This window comes from Castanea sativa, chromosome 9 (genome assembly GCF_040712315.1).
Source record: "Castanea sativa cultivar Marrone di Chiusa Pesio chromosome 9, ASM4071231v1".
In the NCBI taxonomy this organism is placed as follows: domain Eukaryota; kingdom Viridiplantae; phylum Streptophyta; class Magnoliopsida; order Fagales; family Fagaceae; genus Castanea; species Castanea sativa.
The window spans coordinates 520,079-538,606 of record NC_134021.1 but is presented as its reverse complement, the minus strand read 5'-3'; the positions used below and the strand labels follow the sequence as shown (position 1 = coordinate 538,606).

Below are 18,528 nucleotides of genomic sequence, written 5' to 3'. Positions count from 1 at the left end.
TCACGGTTCCTTTGGTTCCTACTTCTACAATTATATTCGCTTATATTGTATCATTTGTTTTGTATGGATTTCTCTGAACAGTTTTCACCATATTCCACAACTTCCACTGAAGGTCCAGCAAAACTTCGCTCGAAGTGACTGACAATTTCACATGATACAACATTTTTAACTTCTCCTAGTAAACTTATTCATTTGGCTAACTAGTACAAATCTGTTCATCTACAATGTAATTTGTATGCAATTCGTGACTTAAAAGATCTTTGCTTTCACTGCTGTTTGGTTAAAAGGGATTAGTGTGTGACTGGAAACTATACCAAATGTTACAAAATTACTTGCACAAAAATAGATCTGCTATAAAGGTATACATGACTTTAGTTTGTCATGCCTCCTCATAGGAACAACTTTGAAGAACAAAATGAACATACAGAAATGCTGGCCATGAAAAATGAATGACCAACCAATCTTACACACGTATTGACCAAAATCTCCAGAGCTCAAAATGACATTAGTCAATTTGAATTGGAGCAACGCTTTGAAGCTATTCCTGCAGAAAACAATTTGAAGCAGTGTATGTTTGTCATGCAATGCAACATGGGCAGTCACTTCTGCAGGTGGTGAATTTCATAAACATTCATCTTGAAAAGTGATGTTTGTATCTGTTTTGCATCATGAGATTCTGATCACTTTCAAAGATTGCAGAAGCTATGATGCCTTGATGATCATTCTGTCAAAACAAAGAATCTGAAGCAAGTTAATTCTCAATCTCCCAAAATCACAAGAAAGGCCAACTTTAGTATACAAACCACAGCAATATCAGAGAAAATACTTTTATGATGATAAGATCCAGTCTAAAGAATCTCTTTCTGGCCCTCAAATAACCTCCTTAAGAGAAATAAAATCATCACGTGGATGAGCTTCATCCACCCGAACTTCTACTTCATCTCCAATCTGTGCTCCAACAGACACCCATGCAGAAGCTTGAAATCCCACCTGAAAAATTTAAGCATCGACTAAGCACTTCAATCAATATAGTCACAAGGAAAGCAATCAGCAATCTGCAGTGATGGAAACCACAAGGGTTTTAGAATTTCAAATCAAAGAATATATTATTGAAAATATTATTTTTTTATTTATAAAAATAGGTGGAGGTGGGAAGGGATAAACAACAAATTATGATAGATACGCCAGAGACAAAAGCCATAAACCTCATGAATGCTACATATAGTATAATGGCCTATCCTTGTTGCATATTCTGCTTCTTTTTGGCTTACTACAAATGAAATTTTTACCTTATCTTCCCAATTTCTACCATTACATTTAAAGCTCACACCAAGGGCAGGGGCAACTGGTACATTGATAAAATGCATTATATAAGCATTTGATACTAGCGGCTTGAGATGCCATTACATTGAGAAAAAAAATGGGAATATACTTCTAAAATATGGATGGCTCATAGAGAGGAAATGTGGAACAGCAGGAGTGAAATTGAGAAGGAGAGGAAAATAGAGTTATGACGGCAATTGGAACATCAAGATTCCCGAGATATTTGCAACCAAACATGAACATGAGAATGCTCAAGAATCCTCTCAGGATTCCCAAGAAACCTAAAAGAGTACCCACAGGATTCCCCAAACATGCGAAAACTTAAGAATCCAGTGAAAATTTCTGGGAATCCTAAATGATTACCTCGAACTAAACATGCTAGTAAAGATAATTGTTGCTCTCTACAGAAATTATGTGCATGCATATAGAGCATCAAAGATGAGCACAATCAGCTGATAGGGCTGATAGGGATAGGGACAAACCAATTGGAGATCAGGTAATTGAAGGTTGCATGTTGACATGTGAAGGAAACAAAAATTTTATGAAACCAGTGAGGAGCAAGTAAAAAAAAAAAAAACTCCTACAAGTGTTAAAATTAATATCTCTCATCATTAAGTGACAAAATTTGTTTGGAAGCTACCATAACAGATTTCTATTGTTCACACTTCACATCATCACCAAATATCTTTCTCAGCTTCAACTTGTAAACTTCAGTCCTATTTCTCTAGCATGCCCATAGGAGGGCATTTATATTGTTTATATATGCCACCTTCAGATCAACTTAGCACATCTTTATTCTATCAATGGCCAAAGTGTTACCATGGCCGATACTCTTACAGTTCAATCTCTCCAACTAGGGGTGTGCAACAAACCGCCAACCCACCAAAACCAATCTAATCCAACCCAACCCGCCAAGTTGGGTTGGTTTTTAAGGGTTGGTAGGTTGGGTTGGGTTATGAAATTTTTTTAACAGTAAGTCGGGTTGGGTCCAGGTTATAAGATTTACAAATCTGCCTAACCCATTCCAACCTACCTATATTTAATATATATTTAAATTTTAAAAAATATATTTAAAAAATATATTTAAAAAATATATTTAAAAAATGTTATACAATTTTTTATTTACTTTTTTGCCCCTCTTCCTCATATAGTTTGTGTTTGTTTGGTGTTATGCTCATGATTATTTTGTTATAAATTTGTTCTTATTTGTAGTGGTGTTGTTCTAATTTTCAATTTAATAATAATGATAGTAATTAAAAAAAAATATCCAATCCATGGGTTCAAACCTGACCCAACCTGATCTGTGTGGTTTAGGTTGGACCCCTGTAATGAGTTGGGTTGGGTTGGATTTTTTAACTCACCATGGTGGGTTGGGTCAAAAAAACTCCTCAACCCATCCAATGCACACCCCTATCTCCAACAAGTCCTGGACAGTTTGCAGTACTTGACATAATTTGTGAGACAGATTGCTGCATTATAAAATTACAAATAGCTAATTACAGCATACCTCAACTAACAATAAGGCTGCAATCCGATCTTTAATGAACTTAAGGATCAATGCATGATATTTTCTTTCCTTTGGTTGACTCCTTAGGTATTCTAAGATCCAATACCGAAGACTGCTGCTGAACAGCCTCTTTGCTAATCTAGAATGCATGTTTAAAGTTGATGCCAACCCTTCTAGCTGGCCAGCTGAGAAAGGAGGAGATTCGCCTCTAAGATATGCTTTGACCTACATCACATAAAAATGTTAAAATCAAACAGGAATGTCAGTGTACATGTAAAGGGAATTCATATGCAACAACAGGAATGAAAGAAATGAACCTGATAATGAGCTAGAAGATCCATATATCTACGAATAGGAGATGTAAACTGAACATAACCAGGGAGTCCCAAAATCCCATGGCATATAGGCTTCCTGAAATCAATTTCAGCAGCACGCATTAATCTAACAATAGCAGAACTCCTAACGGGTCCTTCTGGAAGATGTTGAAATAAAGACACATCAATATTTGACTGGGGCTGTCCTCTGTAGGGTAAAGGAATGTTGTTGTGAGAACCATATGTGGCTATAACTTCCCCACAGAGTAGCATCATCTCAGTGACCAGTCGCATTGCAGGGTCTGCTTGGTTTTCAACATAAAGATTAATAACAGGCTCTGGATCCTCTGGGTTAGCCACCTTGATGCGTGCTTCTAACGTGGCTGTGTCAACTGCACCCTGAAAATGCTTAAAATGTCTTTAAAAAAATTAAATCCTTACTCCAAAAGTGGAGAGGGTTCCAGTACACAGGAAGAGTATCAAAACTACTCCTAAAGAATAACAATCTGAAATTCCCTATATCTCCATTAATTCCCTATAGCATAAGCTTTTGAACCTTACAAATTTACACGTCATTATTCTAATATATATATTTTTAATAAAATTTAAATTCTATTCTATATTTAAACCATCCATTAAAATCTTAGCACATCACATTTTCTTTAAATGACAGCATATATAGTTTCATATACAAACACAAATATAATAAATGTCCAATGCTAGAATATATAATTCTACGTAAAAACACAATCATAAAAAAATATCTATTAATGACTATCATAATTATTGAATTTCATATTTATATAATAAATAATAATTAAACAAAATCATATTATTTTAAACTTTTATGTGCATAGCACAGGTAATCGACTAGTTTATAATGATTTTAAACTTCAGGGTTTAATTTAAAACTTTTGGAAATATAGGGTTTAATTTGAAACCACCCTTAAAATATAGTGTTTATAATGTAATATACCCTTTTCTTTTGATCATTCATGAACATCTTTGGATTCTACATTAATTTAATTCATACCAACCAGAACATGCCTCCTCAAGGTCTATGGACATGGATATTTGGAACCACCAATAGATTTATTAGGACTTCAAAGAACTCTAGATTCTTTAGAGTTGATTATTCTTAGTATAACCTGTTGTTGCCGCCATTGTAACCGTAAAGTCGCTGCCTCAGATAGAATTTTCAGTTCAATCTCCTCTTCCAGGTTCAAATGAAGTAGTTCAGATGCACTCTCGTATGTCAGCATATAGGTGGGTTTGATGACTGAGTTGTCCACTGAGAATTCTGCAATGCTACAAAAGCATCTAGGGCATCAAATAGACGTCACATAAAACAACAATGAAAAAGAAAAATAAATAAATAAAGAAGCATGTAAATCCTGTGTATATGTACAGTTTCAAAAGTGTAAGTGACGCAGGACATGTCAATCTTTTTGTGCCTCCCACATCAGTAAGATACATTGATGGTCATGATAATAAGAAAATTGTGTTGGCCAAACATACTCTAAATTTGTTTAACTGCACCACATATCAGGCTAACAACCTAAAAACTCTTAACATCATATTCAGACATCCCAATAGCACTTAACTTTAGTGTTCCAAAGAGCAATTTAAACACAGGTTTCATCAAAGAAATGTAGTGACAAGGTGATCTTCTGAATTCCTAAATTGCCTTAATTTTAAACAATTGCCAGTAACTATGGAATAAATAACATCACAAACATAATTAACTCTTCTTAACTCATGGGTGTTGCCTTTGAAGAAGTACTAGGGCAGGGTGAGACAGTTTCTGTCAATATCTGGATATTGAGGTGGGGGACGCACACAAGTAAGGTTTGGGCATAATACATGGGGTGGGTGTCATTCTTTAAAATAGTTGTACCCTGACCTTTACGCTTGCTCAATTGGTAAGAATGCTTCAGTCCATTCTGTCATGGATAGCGAATTAGACGGGGAAGGGAAAATCTGGAATATGAGGTTTCATAGAGATTTCCATGATTGGGGATTAGAGTCAGTTAAGTCTCTTCCCTAGATCTTATATACTCCAATATCCCTAGGAAAAGAGGCGTGATAAATTGAGATAGAGATTGGAAGGAAGTGGAGTCTTAATGCTCGCTCCTATTATTAGGCTATCCAATGTACACCAACTACTTTCTATTGGAAGAGTGCTTGGAGTATTAAGGCCCCTAAAAGGGTCTCATTATTTGTTTGGACAGAAACCTGGGGGAAGATCATTATTTGTGATAATATGATCAAGAGATGTTTCTCCTTAGTCGGCTAGAGTTGCATGTATCAGTGTAGTGGGGAGAAGGTAGATCATCTGTAGATCCATTGTGATGTTGCTTATGTATTTAGATCTTTTGGGATATAATGGGTCTTATCAAGGAGGGTAGCTAATCTCTTGTACGGGAGGAGGAATTGGCACACAAAACACTCATATGATATTTGGAACTTTGTCTTGTTATGTTTGATATGGCTACTATGGAAGATGCAAAATAGCCATATTTTTTAAGAAACAAAAAGATCTAAGCCTGAGTTGGAATCATTGCTGATTCAAACTCTGTTTGATTGGTCTTGTGTGTGGGGTTTTACAAATAGCTACTCCCTTCTAGATTTCACAGAATCACTTAATTTTTTATAATCCTTCTATAAATCTTTAAAGGCTACAGTATGCTCATCATCATGAGCAGAAGTATTCTACAAATAGGAATCATTAATTATCAAAAAATAAAAAACTCAATCCAGATACTATGTCAAACATATGGCTTGTTCAAGTTCCAGAACACATCCCCCTTAAAAACTCAGCATAGCATATTTCTGCATGGGATTTTATGGCCTACAGATACACACAAGAGGATCCATATCTTCAAAAGTTCAATTAACATACTAATATATCATCTGATTACAATGATTTCTAAAGAAAACAAGCCAATAAACTAACAGTTTACCTGCCATCAGAACGCAGCACAACAGATGCCGTAACAGCATTGCAGCTCTCTCCTTGTTTCAAACTCATTCCTTCCATAGCAAGGTTCTCCGGAAACATAGGATAAGTGGCAGTTGGCAAGAATATAGAAGTTCCTCTTCTCATTGCCTCCCTACAAATCTATTATCAAATACAAGTATAGCACAATAATAACTAATATCTCTAATAATATCTCAAAACCTACCTGTCTACCATGCTCCCAGGTTGTACAAATCTAGCTGCATCTGCAACATGTATCCAAACTTTAATCCGGCCATCTTGCAACCTGGTTGCACTCAAGGCATCATCAAGCTACATAAAACTGTTTGGTTAGCATTTAGACACTGTATTTTGACGCTACTTAACAGAAAGCAGTCAAAATGTGAATTACCTCGTCAGCCTCATCAACATCAATGGCGTAAACCTTCAAATGAGTGAGATCTTTTCTGTAAATCTAAAGACAGGGAACATCAAATAAGCATAGCAACAAGAGACCCTGAAGGACTAATAAAAGAATTCATGTTTCACCCAATCCTTGAGCTTTTTCCCATAAGGTTTAGTTTGGAAAAAGCAAGCAGAAAAGTCTCTTCACTGCATAGAAGGATTGATTAACTACAGTCATAACAATTTGGGGAGTATGAAAATGGATTCTGAAAGTTTTTTCTCATGGTTTTCCTAGAATGATTGTACTACAGGTAGACATTCCAAAAATGATTTTAAACCCTAAAGTTTAATGGGGGTCAAATTAAACCTTGAACTTTTAAACCTGTTTCAATTCAAACCCTGAGCCCTGCACTCAGCGATAGAGAGAGACAAGAGGTTTTGAATTGAAACAAATTGAAAAGTTTAGGGTTTAAGTTGTAACTTATGAAACTATAAGGTCTAATTTGAAACTCCCTAAACTATAGGGTTTAATCTGTAACATGTGAAACTATAAGTTTTCTTCTGAAACCCTTCCTAATTTATTATTATTTTTGGATAAGTAAACATTAAATTTATTGAAAAAGCTCAAATCAAGTACACGGGAATCCAAGAAAAGAGAGCTACAGAAAATAAAACAATTAGCTAAAGAAACCTCCCCCCCCTCCCCCTCTAAATTATAAGGTTTATAATGAAAGTTTCTCTAATATTTAATGATCTAACCCCTGCATAAATATTTTAAAATTATTCCCAGTCCAGTATGCAGGCCTACCTCATCTGGATCAGATGACTCAGACAGAAGACTTTCAGCGGCTGTTATTATCTCATCTGAATGATCAGTAGGAATATTTAACTTTAAGAGCTCAAGATTGACATGTACGGGAAAATAACCGATATCTATGAGGAGATTTACAGCTGATGATGCGGTTTTCACCAGTCCCATTGCCTTAAGGATCTGAAATGAAAAAAAAAAAAAAAACAAGTTGGACCAAAAAAAATTAACAAATTGGGTATGCAGTGGATATACATGGGTCACAAACATTTTATATATATTTTAAGCAAAAAAAGGATAAAAATAATCAACACTTAAGAAACACCATCAAAAGATCATTGCTTCCAACTAAAACCTTCTAGATCAACAGAAAACTCATCTTGATCAGCCATATATTTTAGGATAGAAGAAATGTAAATTTACATGTCAAACTAAAACAAACTCTAGCAAACTTAGAAAAGTTACCATCCCGGCTGTCTTCTTTTGGTCATCATTTTTGCAGGCATCAATGGCATAAGATTCAAGAGATTCAATTTTGTGTCTAATTTTCTCTTCAGCCAACCAAGAAGATTTGGGGGGTTTAGCTTTTGAAGGCATATTCTTAGCAGATTTCAGTAATTGTACAAACTCCTGAAGTTCTTGCTCAGCCGCCTCCTTTGCAAGCTTCCAGCGTAAAAGTTCTTGTACCTAGTTTTTCAAACAAATGTGGTTCCATTTTATTAGAACTATTGAATTAAAAGGAGGCAACCAAGCATTGTATAATGTATTACTCTGATACATGTCAAAATATCATTACAGAATTTATAAAACAAAAGATATTACACAGAGTGAAGCATCACTAATTAAATATAGACTTGGTTTCGGTACAATGTATGGTAGTAAAGACCACGATGAAAAGCAGAAGACAGAGAGAAGAACATCAGCTAAACAGGATAAGGGAGAAATATTTTCAACTTGAAAGTTGGCAAGTGTTAAGTGTTGTAGTGTAGGCTGGCTAATTCCATGACAAAATTGTTTGTATTTTTGGGTTCCAAATTTCATCGTTTCTATGTAATTTTGTGGTTTGAAATGGTACAAGTGCAAAGAGAAAGTTGGCTTAAGTGTTTTTCATCCCTACGAACTATCAGTGAGTTCGTACCCAGCTCACCTCCTATTCATTCTACAAACTCTTCAGTCACACACTATTGTAACCAATTTATTTCACTTTTGCAAGATGACATCGACCACGACAACAATTACCAAAAAATATGTAGAGCATGACCACCATCAATATGCACGAGATACAGCCCTGTTACGCACTCACAATTAAGATCCTTGATTGGTGGCTTTTCAAAACTGGCCTGATGGTTTATCAATCATCCCTCCTTACACCTATTGAAAAATTAACACTTATGAATTGTGATAACCTCCAGTGAAGTTTCTTGCTTTGATCTATTCCATTCTTCAAAGCAATTAAAATTACCAAACCAAAATACAGCAAGTCCTAAACACTCTTAAAACATCGAACAGAAAGATCATTCAAAATAAAGGGTAGTTGTTAATGTCACACACAAACTACACTGATTTTCAAAAATACCTGTGCATTAGCAAATATATTAAATAAAATTTCCAAACTATGGCCATGAGAATTATTCTGACAGTTCAGCCAAATAATCCAATTAAGAAAGTCCACAGATAGAGAACACCGTCAAAACCAAATATAATGTGTACCTGCACAGTAGGTCGAGGCCCATATATAGAACGTGAACCTTTTGTCTCCAGCACGCTGAAATATGTTTCATCTTTTGATAACAAAAGGTGGGCACAATAGCTTTCAAGGGGCTCTGCACTACCAAAAATCATCTGCAGTATAATCAATGGTCATTGTAGAGCAATGGTTTAGAAATTGGATCCCTATACAAAAATTTAATACCTCTGCTAATTCTTCAGCTGTCACTGACTTATTGTTTTCAAGAAGTTCAACCCAAGCGAACTCCAGAAGTGCTGGATCCTGCATCAAATTAGTAAATACTGACTTTTATCTTTTACAAAAACCACCAAATAGAAAATGACAAATTTGATAGAATTATCCACAAGCAATAACCAACCAAGTTATCCTGTGCTTTCTGAATAAAATCTGAAATCCCAGTATGATCAAAATTCTCAATGCCCGGAACAATATATGTAATTTGTTGAGGTTTAATGGAGGATGTGACACCATTCTGCCAATGGGAAAACCCCCACCAAAAAAAAAAAAAATTGTTAGACTAATAAAAAGCTTACTTATTCTGATGCATTTGATTGATTGAATAAACAATGAGTTACAACACCTAGCAACCTATTCAACATGCCGCATTTAGTTGTTTCTACAAGAACCTGATCGGACACCATCCAGTTCTTTTTGCCGTCCGGTTTCTGAGCAACTGCCAACAAGACCCTATCAGAATCCTTCTTGAACTCCAACAGCAACCCTTTCTCTAGCACCCGGTTCGCAAGCTTATCTTCAAGAAGCTCTCCACTGCTTGTTAATCCCATTCTGGATAATCATATGTAACGCAACACAATCAAAATCCAAATTAGTTTCTAATTGTTTTCTAATTTTTCTACTCGGAGCTTCACCTCAGTCACATAAGACAACTCATCACCACTATTGTTGAATGTTTCAGTGCGTAACCTAGTAACTAAATAATTATAAATAGCAAAGATAAAATTCCTTCTATATGATTTTCAAGTAAATGCTCTGAAAATAAAGCAATTAGAAACATTTTCCTCTTAATTTCCTACAATTTCTCAGAAACCAAACAGTTCGTAATCAAAATTCCATATAAAACGTAATTACAATTAAGCAAGAGGATTTAGTTATAAAAAACCTACTTGGAGGCAGCGTAAACTCTCTTCCTTTTGCGCATGAATTCGAGCTCTTCCATGACGCTATCGACGAGACTGTGAACCGAACAGCTCCGAACACCGCCATGGCCGAAAAGCTTCCGCTCGGACCGGAATGCATGGAACCGAAACCCTAACTTGGAGTATCGGCGAAACTGTAAGTTCCTGTAATGGTAGAATCGGCACCGAACCGCCGCGGAGAAAGGAGGAGGCGAAGCGGAGCGAAAGATGGAGCAGCTGTTAACGGCTCTGACTGCCATCATTGAGTAATGGAAGCTAAGCTTTTAGTCCTTTTGGTTCATAGAAGATTGAGAACGCGAGCAAAGAAGTTTTCTGTTCTTACAGTTTGAGAGAGAAATGAGAGGAAGTGTTTTTCGCTGCTTGTTGACGATAAAGCTGTTATAGTGTTGGAGATTTTTGTAGATGAGGTTCCAGTGGGCTTTGATTATGGGCTTCAGTACTGCATTATACTGCATTATTTAATTGGGCCCTGCACTATGTGTATAAATGTTGAACGATTTAGATTCAAAGTAAAAAAAATTAGGCTATGTTTGGTGTACTCATTTCCATCACTCAATTTCCAAATTTTGTGGGCCTAGCCTCAAGTTTACTTGTTTGGTTTAGTCTTTGTTCCCAGTTCTTATAACTTTTTACTAAAAAAAAACTGAGTTAAACACATTTTGTGAGTTTTAAGGTTGTAATAACTAAGTTACAATGACAGTTTAGTTAAAAAACAAAATCAAACTGTTAGGACCCACTCTCATGACTCTATCAAGTCAAACCATATTTAACAACTTTTTGTGAGTTGCGAAAACTCATTTAAGTCTCATTATTCTACACACGCACTAATCACCTTAGAAGACTTTTGCCTTGCTCATCCCACACATAAAATCAAAAATCTCATCCCTATCTCTAGGTCTAGCATTCAAAGAAGGGCTCCTCCCTTAGATTTCTCAACTTCATCTAAAGGACTCCTCCCTTCAATCTCTCAACGAATTTCTCTGATCTCTTTGTCCTCCCTATCAAGCTCTCTTTGATCTCTTGATCCCTCGTCTCTCTCTGCTACAATGTTTAGTCTGCTCATAAATCATAAAAGTTTAAAAAGTTTTAAAGAATTTGATCCAAGGGTTAAAGAGAAAACACTAATTTTTTGACCATGAATCTTAGACCTTAGATGGTATCATATTGCACCGAATCTCAATCGGTATAAATTAAAAAGAATTTTGGTTTCTTTTTTATTTTTAATCTAGGACTCCTAATGGCTAAACTCTTTCGAATTTATAGGCGTATTATGAAAAGGTGCTTCAAGATATTAAGATTCTCTCCATTTGAAATCGATTAGTTTCATAATTTAAATTCAATATTATAAATTTAAAAGTGTATTCAATGTCACGTCATTGTAAATTTAAAATGACATGGCACTCTATACACATCAAATTTAGAAAATAATTCAAATCTAGAAAATAAAATTTTAATAGTGAAATGAAATCTTTTTCATTTTAAGTGAAATAGAAAAGTCAATGTTCCATTTCATGTATGAACAGTAACCAGTTGGTCCAGTGACACCTCTCCTTGCGTCTCAAACTACAATAAATGGGGAGGCATTTACTTAGAAAAAGAGGAGGATCATTCTTCACGATTAGGTAGCCTAATGAAAAAGAAAAAAAAATGTTTCTAGAAGAAGAAGAAAAGAGTAGTGTGGACAAAGGGCTACTGTTTAGACAAAAAAAAAAAAAGGTAAGGAGCGAACCTACTTCACAACTTTTTACTTTTTTAATCAATAAAGTCTTTCCGAGTTAGGCCTTTCAATTCATACTACTCTCCAAACGGGAATGCTCTCCGATTTTTCAATTTAGCCTTTGGATTAAATAACAAATATATATATATATATATATATATATATATATATATAAAGGAGTTCGCCAACAAACATCGCATGGCATATCAAAAGGTGGGAAATTCCTATTTTGTTACACACTCAAGGTCTTGCTTGCCAGTTGCCATGAAGCTTAGTCAAACATTTGATTCTCCCAAAAAAAGAGAAAAAAGAAAACATATGGAACTTACTTCTTCGTGCGTACCTGTTATTTACTAAGGCCGTAAATAAGTCGAGTTTTGTTAAGCAGTGTATGTTCAAGCTTGGCTCGTCAAGAAAAATTGAAAGCTCAAACTTGGCTTGAGCTTGTGACAAGCCTAAAAATAGTATTTAAACTTGAGCTCATGAGAAAACCAAAAACTTAAACTTGGCTTGGCTTAACTTGATTAATTAGTCAAGCCACTCAAGCTTAATATCAAGCTCAAACTCGAACTCAAGTCTAGTTTTTGAACTTGAGATCTAAAAAAATTACATTATTAAATGTTTAAATCTCTAAAATTAAGAAAAAAGAAAAAGAAAATAGTATACTCATTTTATTATGCATCTAATTTTGCTTATGATTAGCTATTATTCAAATTAATAATTTACATAATTAAATTTATTCATTTATCATTCCTTATCTACAGTTTCAGCAATTGTTCAAAATACAATTTTTACTTTCACGCTAGATGGTGAAGGACTAGAAAAATACTTGTTTGTAACTATTATGAATGAAAAAAAATACTAACATGTTTCATAACTTTATTTTAGATAATTGATAGAGAAGGATTATATATGACCTACTTAATTATTTATTTATTTTTAAATGTAACTATAGTCTAAAGTCGTTTTTGATCAATTTAAAGGGAAAGAAAAAATCAAGGTAATATAGGTAGTGTTCTCATGTTAGGCATGTCATTATTAGGATATGTGTAATGAATATATTTAACTAACACATATAAACTTATAAATGAGTTTATATTTAAATTGTTGTCTATCAAGTCTAATAGCTCACGAGTTTGTTCATGAACAGATTTTTTTGCTTTGGCTAGGCTTGTTTATTAAACGAGTTTAAAACTAAGGCTTAAGTTTGGCATATTTATAAACAAATAAACATGAACAAGCTTTTTATCCAACCAAGCCCGAGTTGTTCATGATCGGTTTGGTTCATTTACCGCCACCAACCTTTTTTCTTTAATTTTTTTTTTTAACATTGTCCAAATGGGAGCAAATTCAATCTCTAATCTTCACTTACCAAAAATTAAATTAAATTAAATTAAAACAATAACTCAACTATAATATTCTTTTATCCATAGTAATGGCAATGTACAGAACAATTTAATAGAAGGAGATAAACACACGTAACAACTGAGAGGTATTAACAGAATATCAATTCAAAATGCCTGCAATAAGAAGTTTATACATCTGAGTGCTCTTGACAACTTTAAATCAACTGCAAAGCTGAAGGCATAGCCCTTGGATCTGTGAATCGGTTGCGTTTGGCAATATATATGTACCGGATTTACCATTGGTTGAGCAAGTGATGCTGTACTGGTTGCCTGTCTGGGTTGTCTGCATATAATAAGATATTACAGTAACATCATGCACAGTAGATGATATAAATAGACGCAATCAAACTAACAGAGAAACTGTTGGAAGAAATCAACACACGCAAAAACAATAAAAGTCAATCAACACATGACGCAAAATTTAATGTGGTCCAACACTAACAAAAAAAAAAAAAAATCAATGACGAGGATTACAAGACACTCACAAATTCTTACATAAACTAATCTAAAGTAAATTCCCAATATACCCAAAGCTTTAAGTGCCCTAACACTAACACACTACATAGAAGGCAAACTAGAAAAAGTTTGGTCTTCAAAACTATCTTATTAGACAAATTTTTTCTTTAAACTCTTTCTTCTAACCATCCAAATCCCCAATACACCCACAAACCACCATTGCTCTCACACAAACACAAGACAAACTAGGCAAAGTTTAGCCTTCTGACTATCTTACTAGCTGAAACATTTGACTTCTAACTATGCAAATCCCCAAAACACCCACAGGCCATAGGTACTCCCATACTAACACACAAGACAAACTAAACAAAGATTATCCTCTAACTATCTTAATAGACAAAACATTGTCTTCAAACTCTCACACGCATCAAAGCTATACTCCAAAGTCCAAACCCATTTTAGTGCTACATACATATAAGATTTCAATATCTATTCCTTGGTGGACAAGGAATACGTTTCTTGACGGAAAATGAAGACAACATTACTCTCTTTTTATGACGAATGAACCTTTTTTTATAATGAATGAACTTTTTTTTTTCTCACCAAGAAACTCATATTAGTAACCAAGACAGGCAGGGAAACCTCCAAACCCTTCCCCTATTAGAGTGGACTTAACAGAGACTCTTCTTATTCTTAGTCCTAAGTTCTGTACATGGCAAAATATGCATTGGCTTAAACCATGTTGCACAAAATTTAAGAAATAGAGATTATTTTGAACTTGTGTTTCAGCAATTCCTATTTTTTATTTTTCTCTAATTTTTCACTAGGAAGCATAGTTAAATCAAGTTTGGATAAATCAAATGGTTGTATAAAATACACTTCCACTAGTGTGAAATCAAACCCAAAAGGTAGTAACCATTTTCCACCTCTGCCACACTATGGGTAAGTACAATGCAAGCTTTATTTTATTATATATATAAAATAAGTATGTTCAATGCAAGCATCTTAAAGAACTACCACATTGTTCACCATCAGACAGGACCACCTCAAGCTAAAACCCCACTTAGTTTGAAGCCATCAAAACATTTACAATAGTGCCTATATATTATCCTCCAATTTTAACTCGTTTAAAGACAAGAAATACTAAAGTTCTTATTTAATAATAATAATAACACTTCAACACCCAAGAAACTCAATTAGGTAACCAAGAAAAATTGGAATTTGACAACAAAGTGTTCTAAAAAAGAATATGGTTGGTACATGTCATGTACATTTCCCATTTTTCCATCCCAGTTTAAATATTTAGACATATACACAAAGAAAAACAAAATCGGTGTTAGCATAGTTACCGAGCAGTATACAGGCTGCGTGTTGCAGCTCCATTTTGAAGTGGGGACACAAGACAAATAATGACACCAAGAACAATGATCATTTGCATCAACTCCCCGGAGGAGCAAAACCATGCCAACAGTAAACCTGTCAAAAATAGTAACTAAGAATAGACTCTAAAGTTATACAGAATTTAAATTTCCCATGGCATGAAGATCAAAAGTCACCAGAAATAATTCATAATGGTAAGAAGAAGACCCACAAGTATTTTTACAGAAGTATCATCAGCAGAGCTTTCAGCATTTTTCTACTTTTCAACAGAACTATTATCTGTTTCTACTTTTATATCTATACCCTCCCTCAAACCCCCCCCCCCTTCTGGTGTGGGGGTTTGTTTCCTTGTATTCTTCTCATATATTTTTCCATGTGCAATTTAGTAAAACAAGAACTGCTGAAAAAGGAGAAATTGACTTCAGGGCTTACCCAACAATTAAAAGGACTAGAGAAATAACCCACAATATGCACTGGTACATCTTGAATTTAGGTTTATTTGAAGCAGTAGGAGCATATCTTTGGCTAACCCATCCAAATTGCGGGCGTATCAGAAACACAAACCCAAGAAGAAAACCAGAAAAAAATCCTCCAATATGAGCAAAATTGTCCACGTGTGGGAGGATTCCCACTGCCAAGTTTACCACAACGATGATCACGAGGGTCAATAATGCTGCAAACTGGAAATTTGCACAAAATTACTAACAAGAATGTCACAATTACTCCAGAAGTCCATAACTGAAATAAAAGAATTTTGATAAATACCTTATTAGCATACAATGTCCAATTAGTTATGAGTTCAGAAAGCATTCCTCCTAATAAGCCAAAAACTGCACCAGAAGCACCAACAGATATATTTGTCTGGATGAAAAGTGCAGATAAAATGCTCCCCCCCAATCCAGAGATTGCATATAGCAACCCAATTCGTACTGTAATATAATCATACAAGCGTTAGGCAAGTAATGTGAGCTAAACTCTCTGAATATAAACCTGCAATAACACATAATTGGCACATGGCTTATGCAATGCATGCGAAATTATGAAGCTTAATTATGATTTGAAGATCAATCAGAACTGAGAAAGACTGTAACCCTTGATTATTCACCAACCAAGTTAGAACTGATGAAAAATTTATAGACATTACCAGCCTTGAGCTACACACATCAATCAGATGACCAACAATCAAAGATGTGATCACATAATACCCGAACCTATACTTCACTAGTTATATTTATATTTGTTATTCTTCTTAGTTTTTGAAGGAAATCGACTTTATTTTTCTAACAAAAACAATAATCAAGAGAGAGAGAGAGAAAAAAAAAATCCAATCCATGTTTCTTGTGCATTATAGTTTGTTAATATGCTGCTGCAAGGATTTATGGTTGTGATAGATTATATAGTTGCTTATTCAGTGAATCTCAGTGATTTGGATACACTTTTCAATCAATTATGAACCTTTGGAGCTGGTTGACTGGAAATTACACTAGACATATTTAGGCCCTCTCTCAAATTGATGAAGTCAAATGTCTTTTTCTGTGTTTGATTATCTGGAAGCAAACCTAAAGGCTTCAATTTAGAGAGTAATTAGCAACAAGGTAAATGTTCAGCTTATAAGCACCAAGAGTATTGAACTGAATCCAAAAAGTGATGCTGATGTTTCAGATCATTTAGCACATATTCAGAATAATGAGGACTGAATTATTCTATAATACACAAACAAATAGAAATGAAAATTTGATTTTTAAAGATACATACCAAAGCCAAATTCACGCTCAAGCCGAATTCCAATAACTAAAAGACTCAACATGTTTGCCAAAATATGGAAAAGCCCAGCATGTAACCAATTGCAAGTGATGAGGCGCCACCCCTGGTGGCCGTGTACCACTTTACCCACATCCAAAGCCCCCATCTTTTCTAGCCTAAACCCACAAACAAGCAAAAGTTACTTAGTAATTATACAATAACTTAGCAGCAAAAAAAGTGCTAGAAGTCACAGTCAGATTGGTTGTGCAAAGAAACAAGAAAAGAGCTTACGTAGCAGAGGAAGGACCAAGAAGAGGGTTCTCCTTGAATGGTTGGAAGGAGAGGCGACCCAAGAAGGTAGCAATGCAAGAGACAGAGTTCTTGGGGCAGTTGTTGACGTACATGGTGATGAAGAACATGATTGTATTGGCAATCACAAAAGCAGGGATCATCCAAGGCACCCATTTCTTGAAATGCTTGACTTCTTGGTAAACAACAGGGCTTGCTGTTGCTGATGCTGATGATGGAGGAAGTGGAGGTGGGTCTATCTCAACTGGGTGTATCATCCTTCTGCTGTGACGCTTGGAATTGATCCTTATGTGGACCTCTGATGGCTGAACACCCGCCATTGAAGAACAATGAAGCTAGGAAGTGTTTTTTATTACTGTTTTAGAGGATCAGCTATAAAAGAAGGAGGCTTAGAATGAAATTGATGAAATGGTGAATGTGGGAAAGGGACTGATTAGAAAAGGTAAATGGATTAGAACTTAGAGACAGAGTAAAGGTCAGAGAAATGTGGCTGTTTATTTAGTCAGCCACCAACTTTCAGATGGGAAGCTACTCTACCTTACCGACAGATTCCGCTGCTCATTTTTTTTATAAAGTAAGAGAGCCCGGAACTTGTTCCACATGGCTGATTATGATTGTTGTACTGTGCATAAACATATAAGCTGGTTTCAGTTGGACTCATCCGTTAAATGTTTCGAAGTTCGTACAAGAAACTTTGAGTTTAACTTAATCTCAATACTAAAAATTAATTGACGTCTGATAGTGTAAATTCATAGAGCTAGTCAATATTATAGATTAATAAATATTTTTTTATGATGTAGCAGAACTTCATTAGTTGTACATTACAGAATATATAATGCAATAATTCACCCACTAACACCAATTACGGGATAATTTACAGACTTTTCACCTCTAACGTGACGGTTAAGTAGTTTATCCTCGAACTCACAAGGCATTATAGATTCAAATATAATTGTGATTATAAAATATAAAATGTTGTCAATAATTAACCCAATTGAGAATGATGTTATATTATTCATAATTTCTTAACAATTAAATATGAAACTTTTTAATGTATTACTCAAACAAAAAATACAACAAAGATAAAAAATAAAAAAAAGTAATGTTTTTATGTACTGTACCTTACCGACAGATTCCGCTGCTAATTTTTTTATAAAGTAAGAGAGCCCGGAATTTGTTCCAGATGGCCTATTATGATTGTTGTACTGTGCATAAACATAAAAACTGGCTTCAGTTGGACTCATCTGTTAAATGTTTCGAAGTTCGGACAAGAAACTTTGAGATTACTTTAAACTTAATAATAAAAATTAATTGA

General features: G+C 34.7%; 2 protein-coding genes across 3 annotated transcripts; both read right to left on the bottom strand.

Annotated features, from left to right (window-relative positions):
- Positions 1 to 245: 245 nt before the first annotated feature.
- On the bottom strand, positions 246 to 10,490 carry LOC142611069 (ribonuclease II, chloroplastic/mitochondrial). Its single transcript, XM_075783096.1, has 15 exons — positions 10,170 to 10,490; positions 9,672 to 9,831; positions 9,404 to 9,517; positions 9,229 to 9,306; positions 9,027 to 9,158; positions 7,782 to 8,003; positions 7,317 to 7,499; positions 6,516 to 6,578; positions 6,330 to 6,436; positions 6,108 to 6,257; positions 4,293 to 4,452; positions 3,148 to 3,543; positions 2,831 to 3,055; positions 827 to 990; positions 246 to 724 (listed from the first exon to the last, which is right to left on the bottom strand). The coding sequence occupies exons 1-14, from the start codon at positions 10,442 to 10,444 to the stop codon at positions 871 to 873; spliced, it is 2,385 nt and encodes a 794-aa protein (XP_075639211.1). The 5' UTR covers positions 10,445 to 10,490; the 3' UTR covers positions 246 to 724; positions 827 to 870.
- A 2,797-nt stretch (positions 10,491 to 13,287) lies between these two features.
- LOC142610637 (RHOMBOID-like protein 1) lies at positions 13,288 to 17,756 on the bottom strand. 2 transcript variants are annotated; one of them, XM_075782503.1, is made up of 6 exons: positions 17,196 to 17,756; positions 16,917 to 17,080; positions 15,927 to 16,090; positions 15,594 to 15,841; positions 15,131 to 15,257; positions 13,288 to 13,608 (listed from the first exon to the last, which is right to left on the bottom strand). In XM_075782503.1, the coding sequence occupies exons 1-6, from the start codon at positions 17,531 to 17,533 to the stop codon at positions 13,486 to 13,488; spliced, it is 1,164 nt and encodes a 387-aa protein (XP_075638618.1). In that variant the 5' UTR covers positions 17,534 to 17,756; the 3' UTR covers positions 13,288 to 13,485. The 2 variants fall into 2 exon arrangements, with proteins under 2 accessions (XP_075638618.1, XP_075638620.1); XM_075782505.1 differs by lacking the exon at positions 15,131 to 15,257 and having other exon boundaries at positions 17,196 to 17,674.
- Between the last annotated feature and the right edge of the window lie 772 nt (positions 17,757 to 18,528).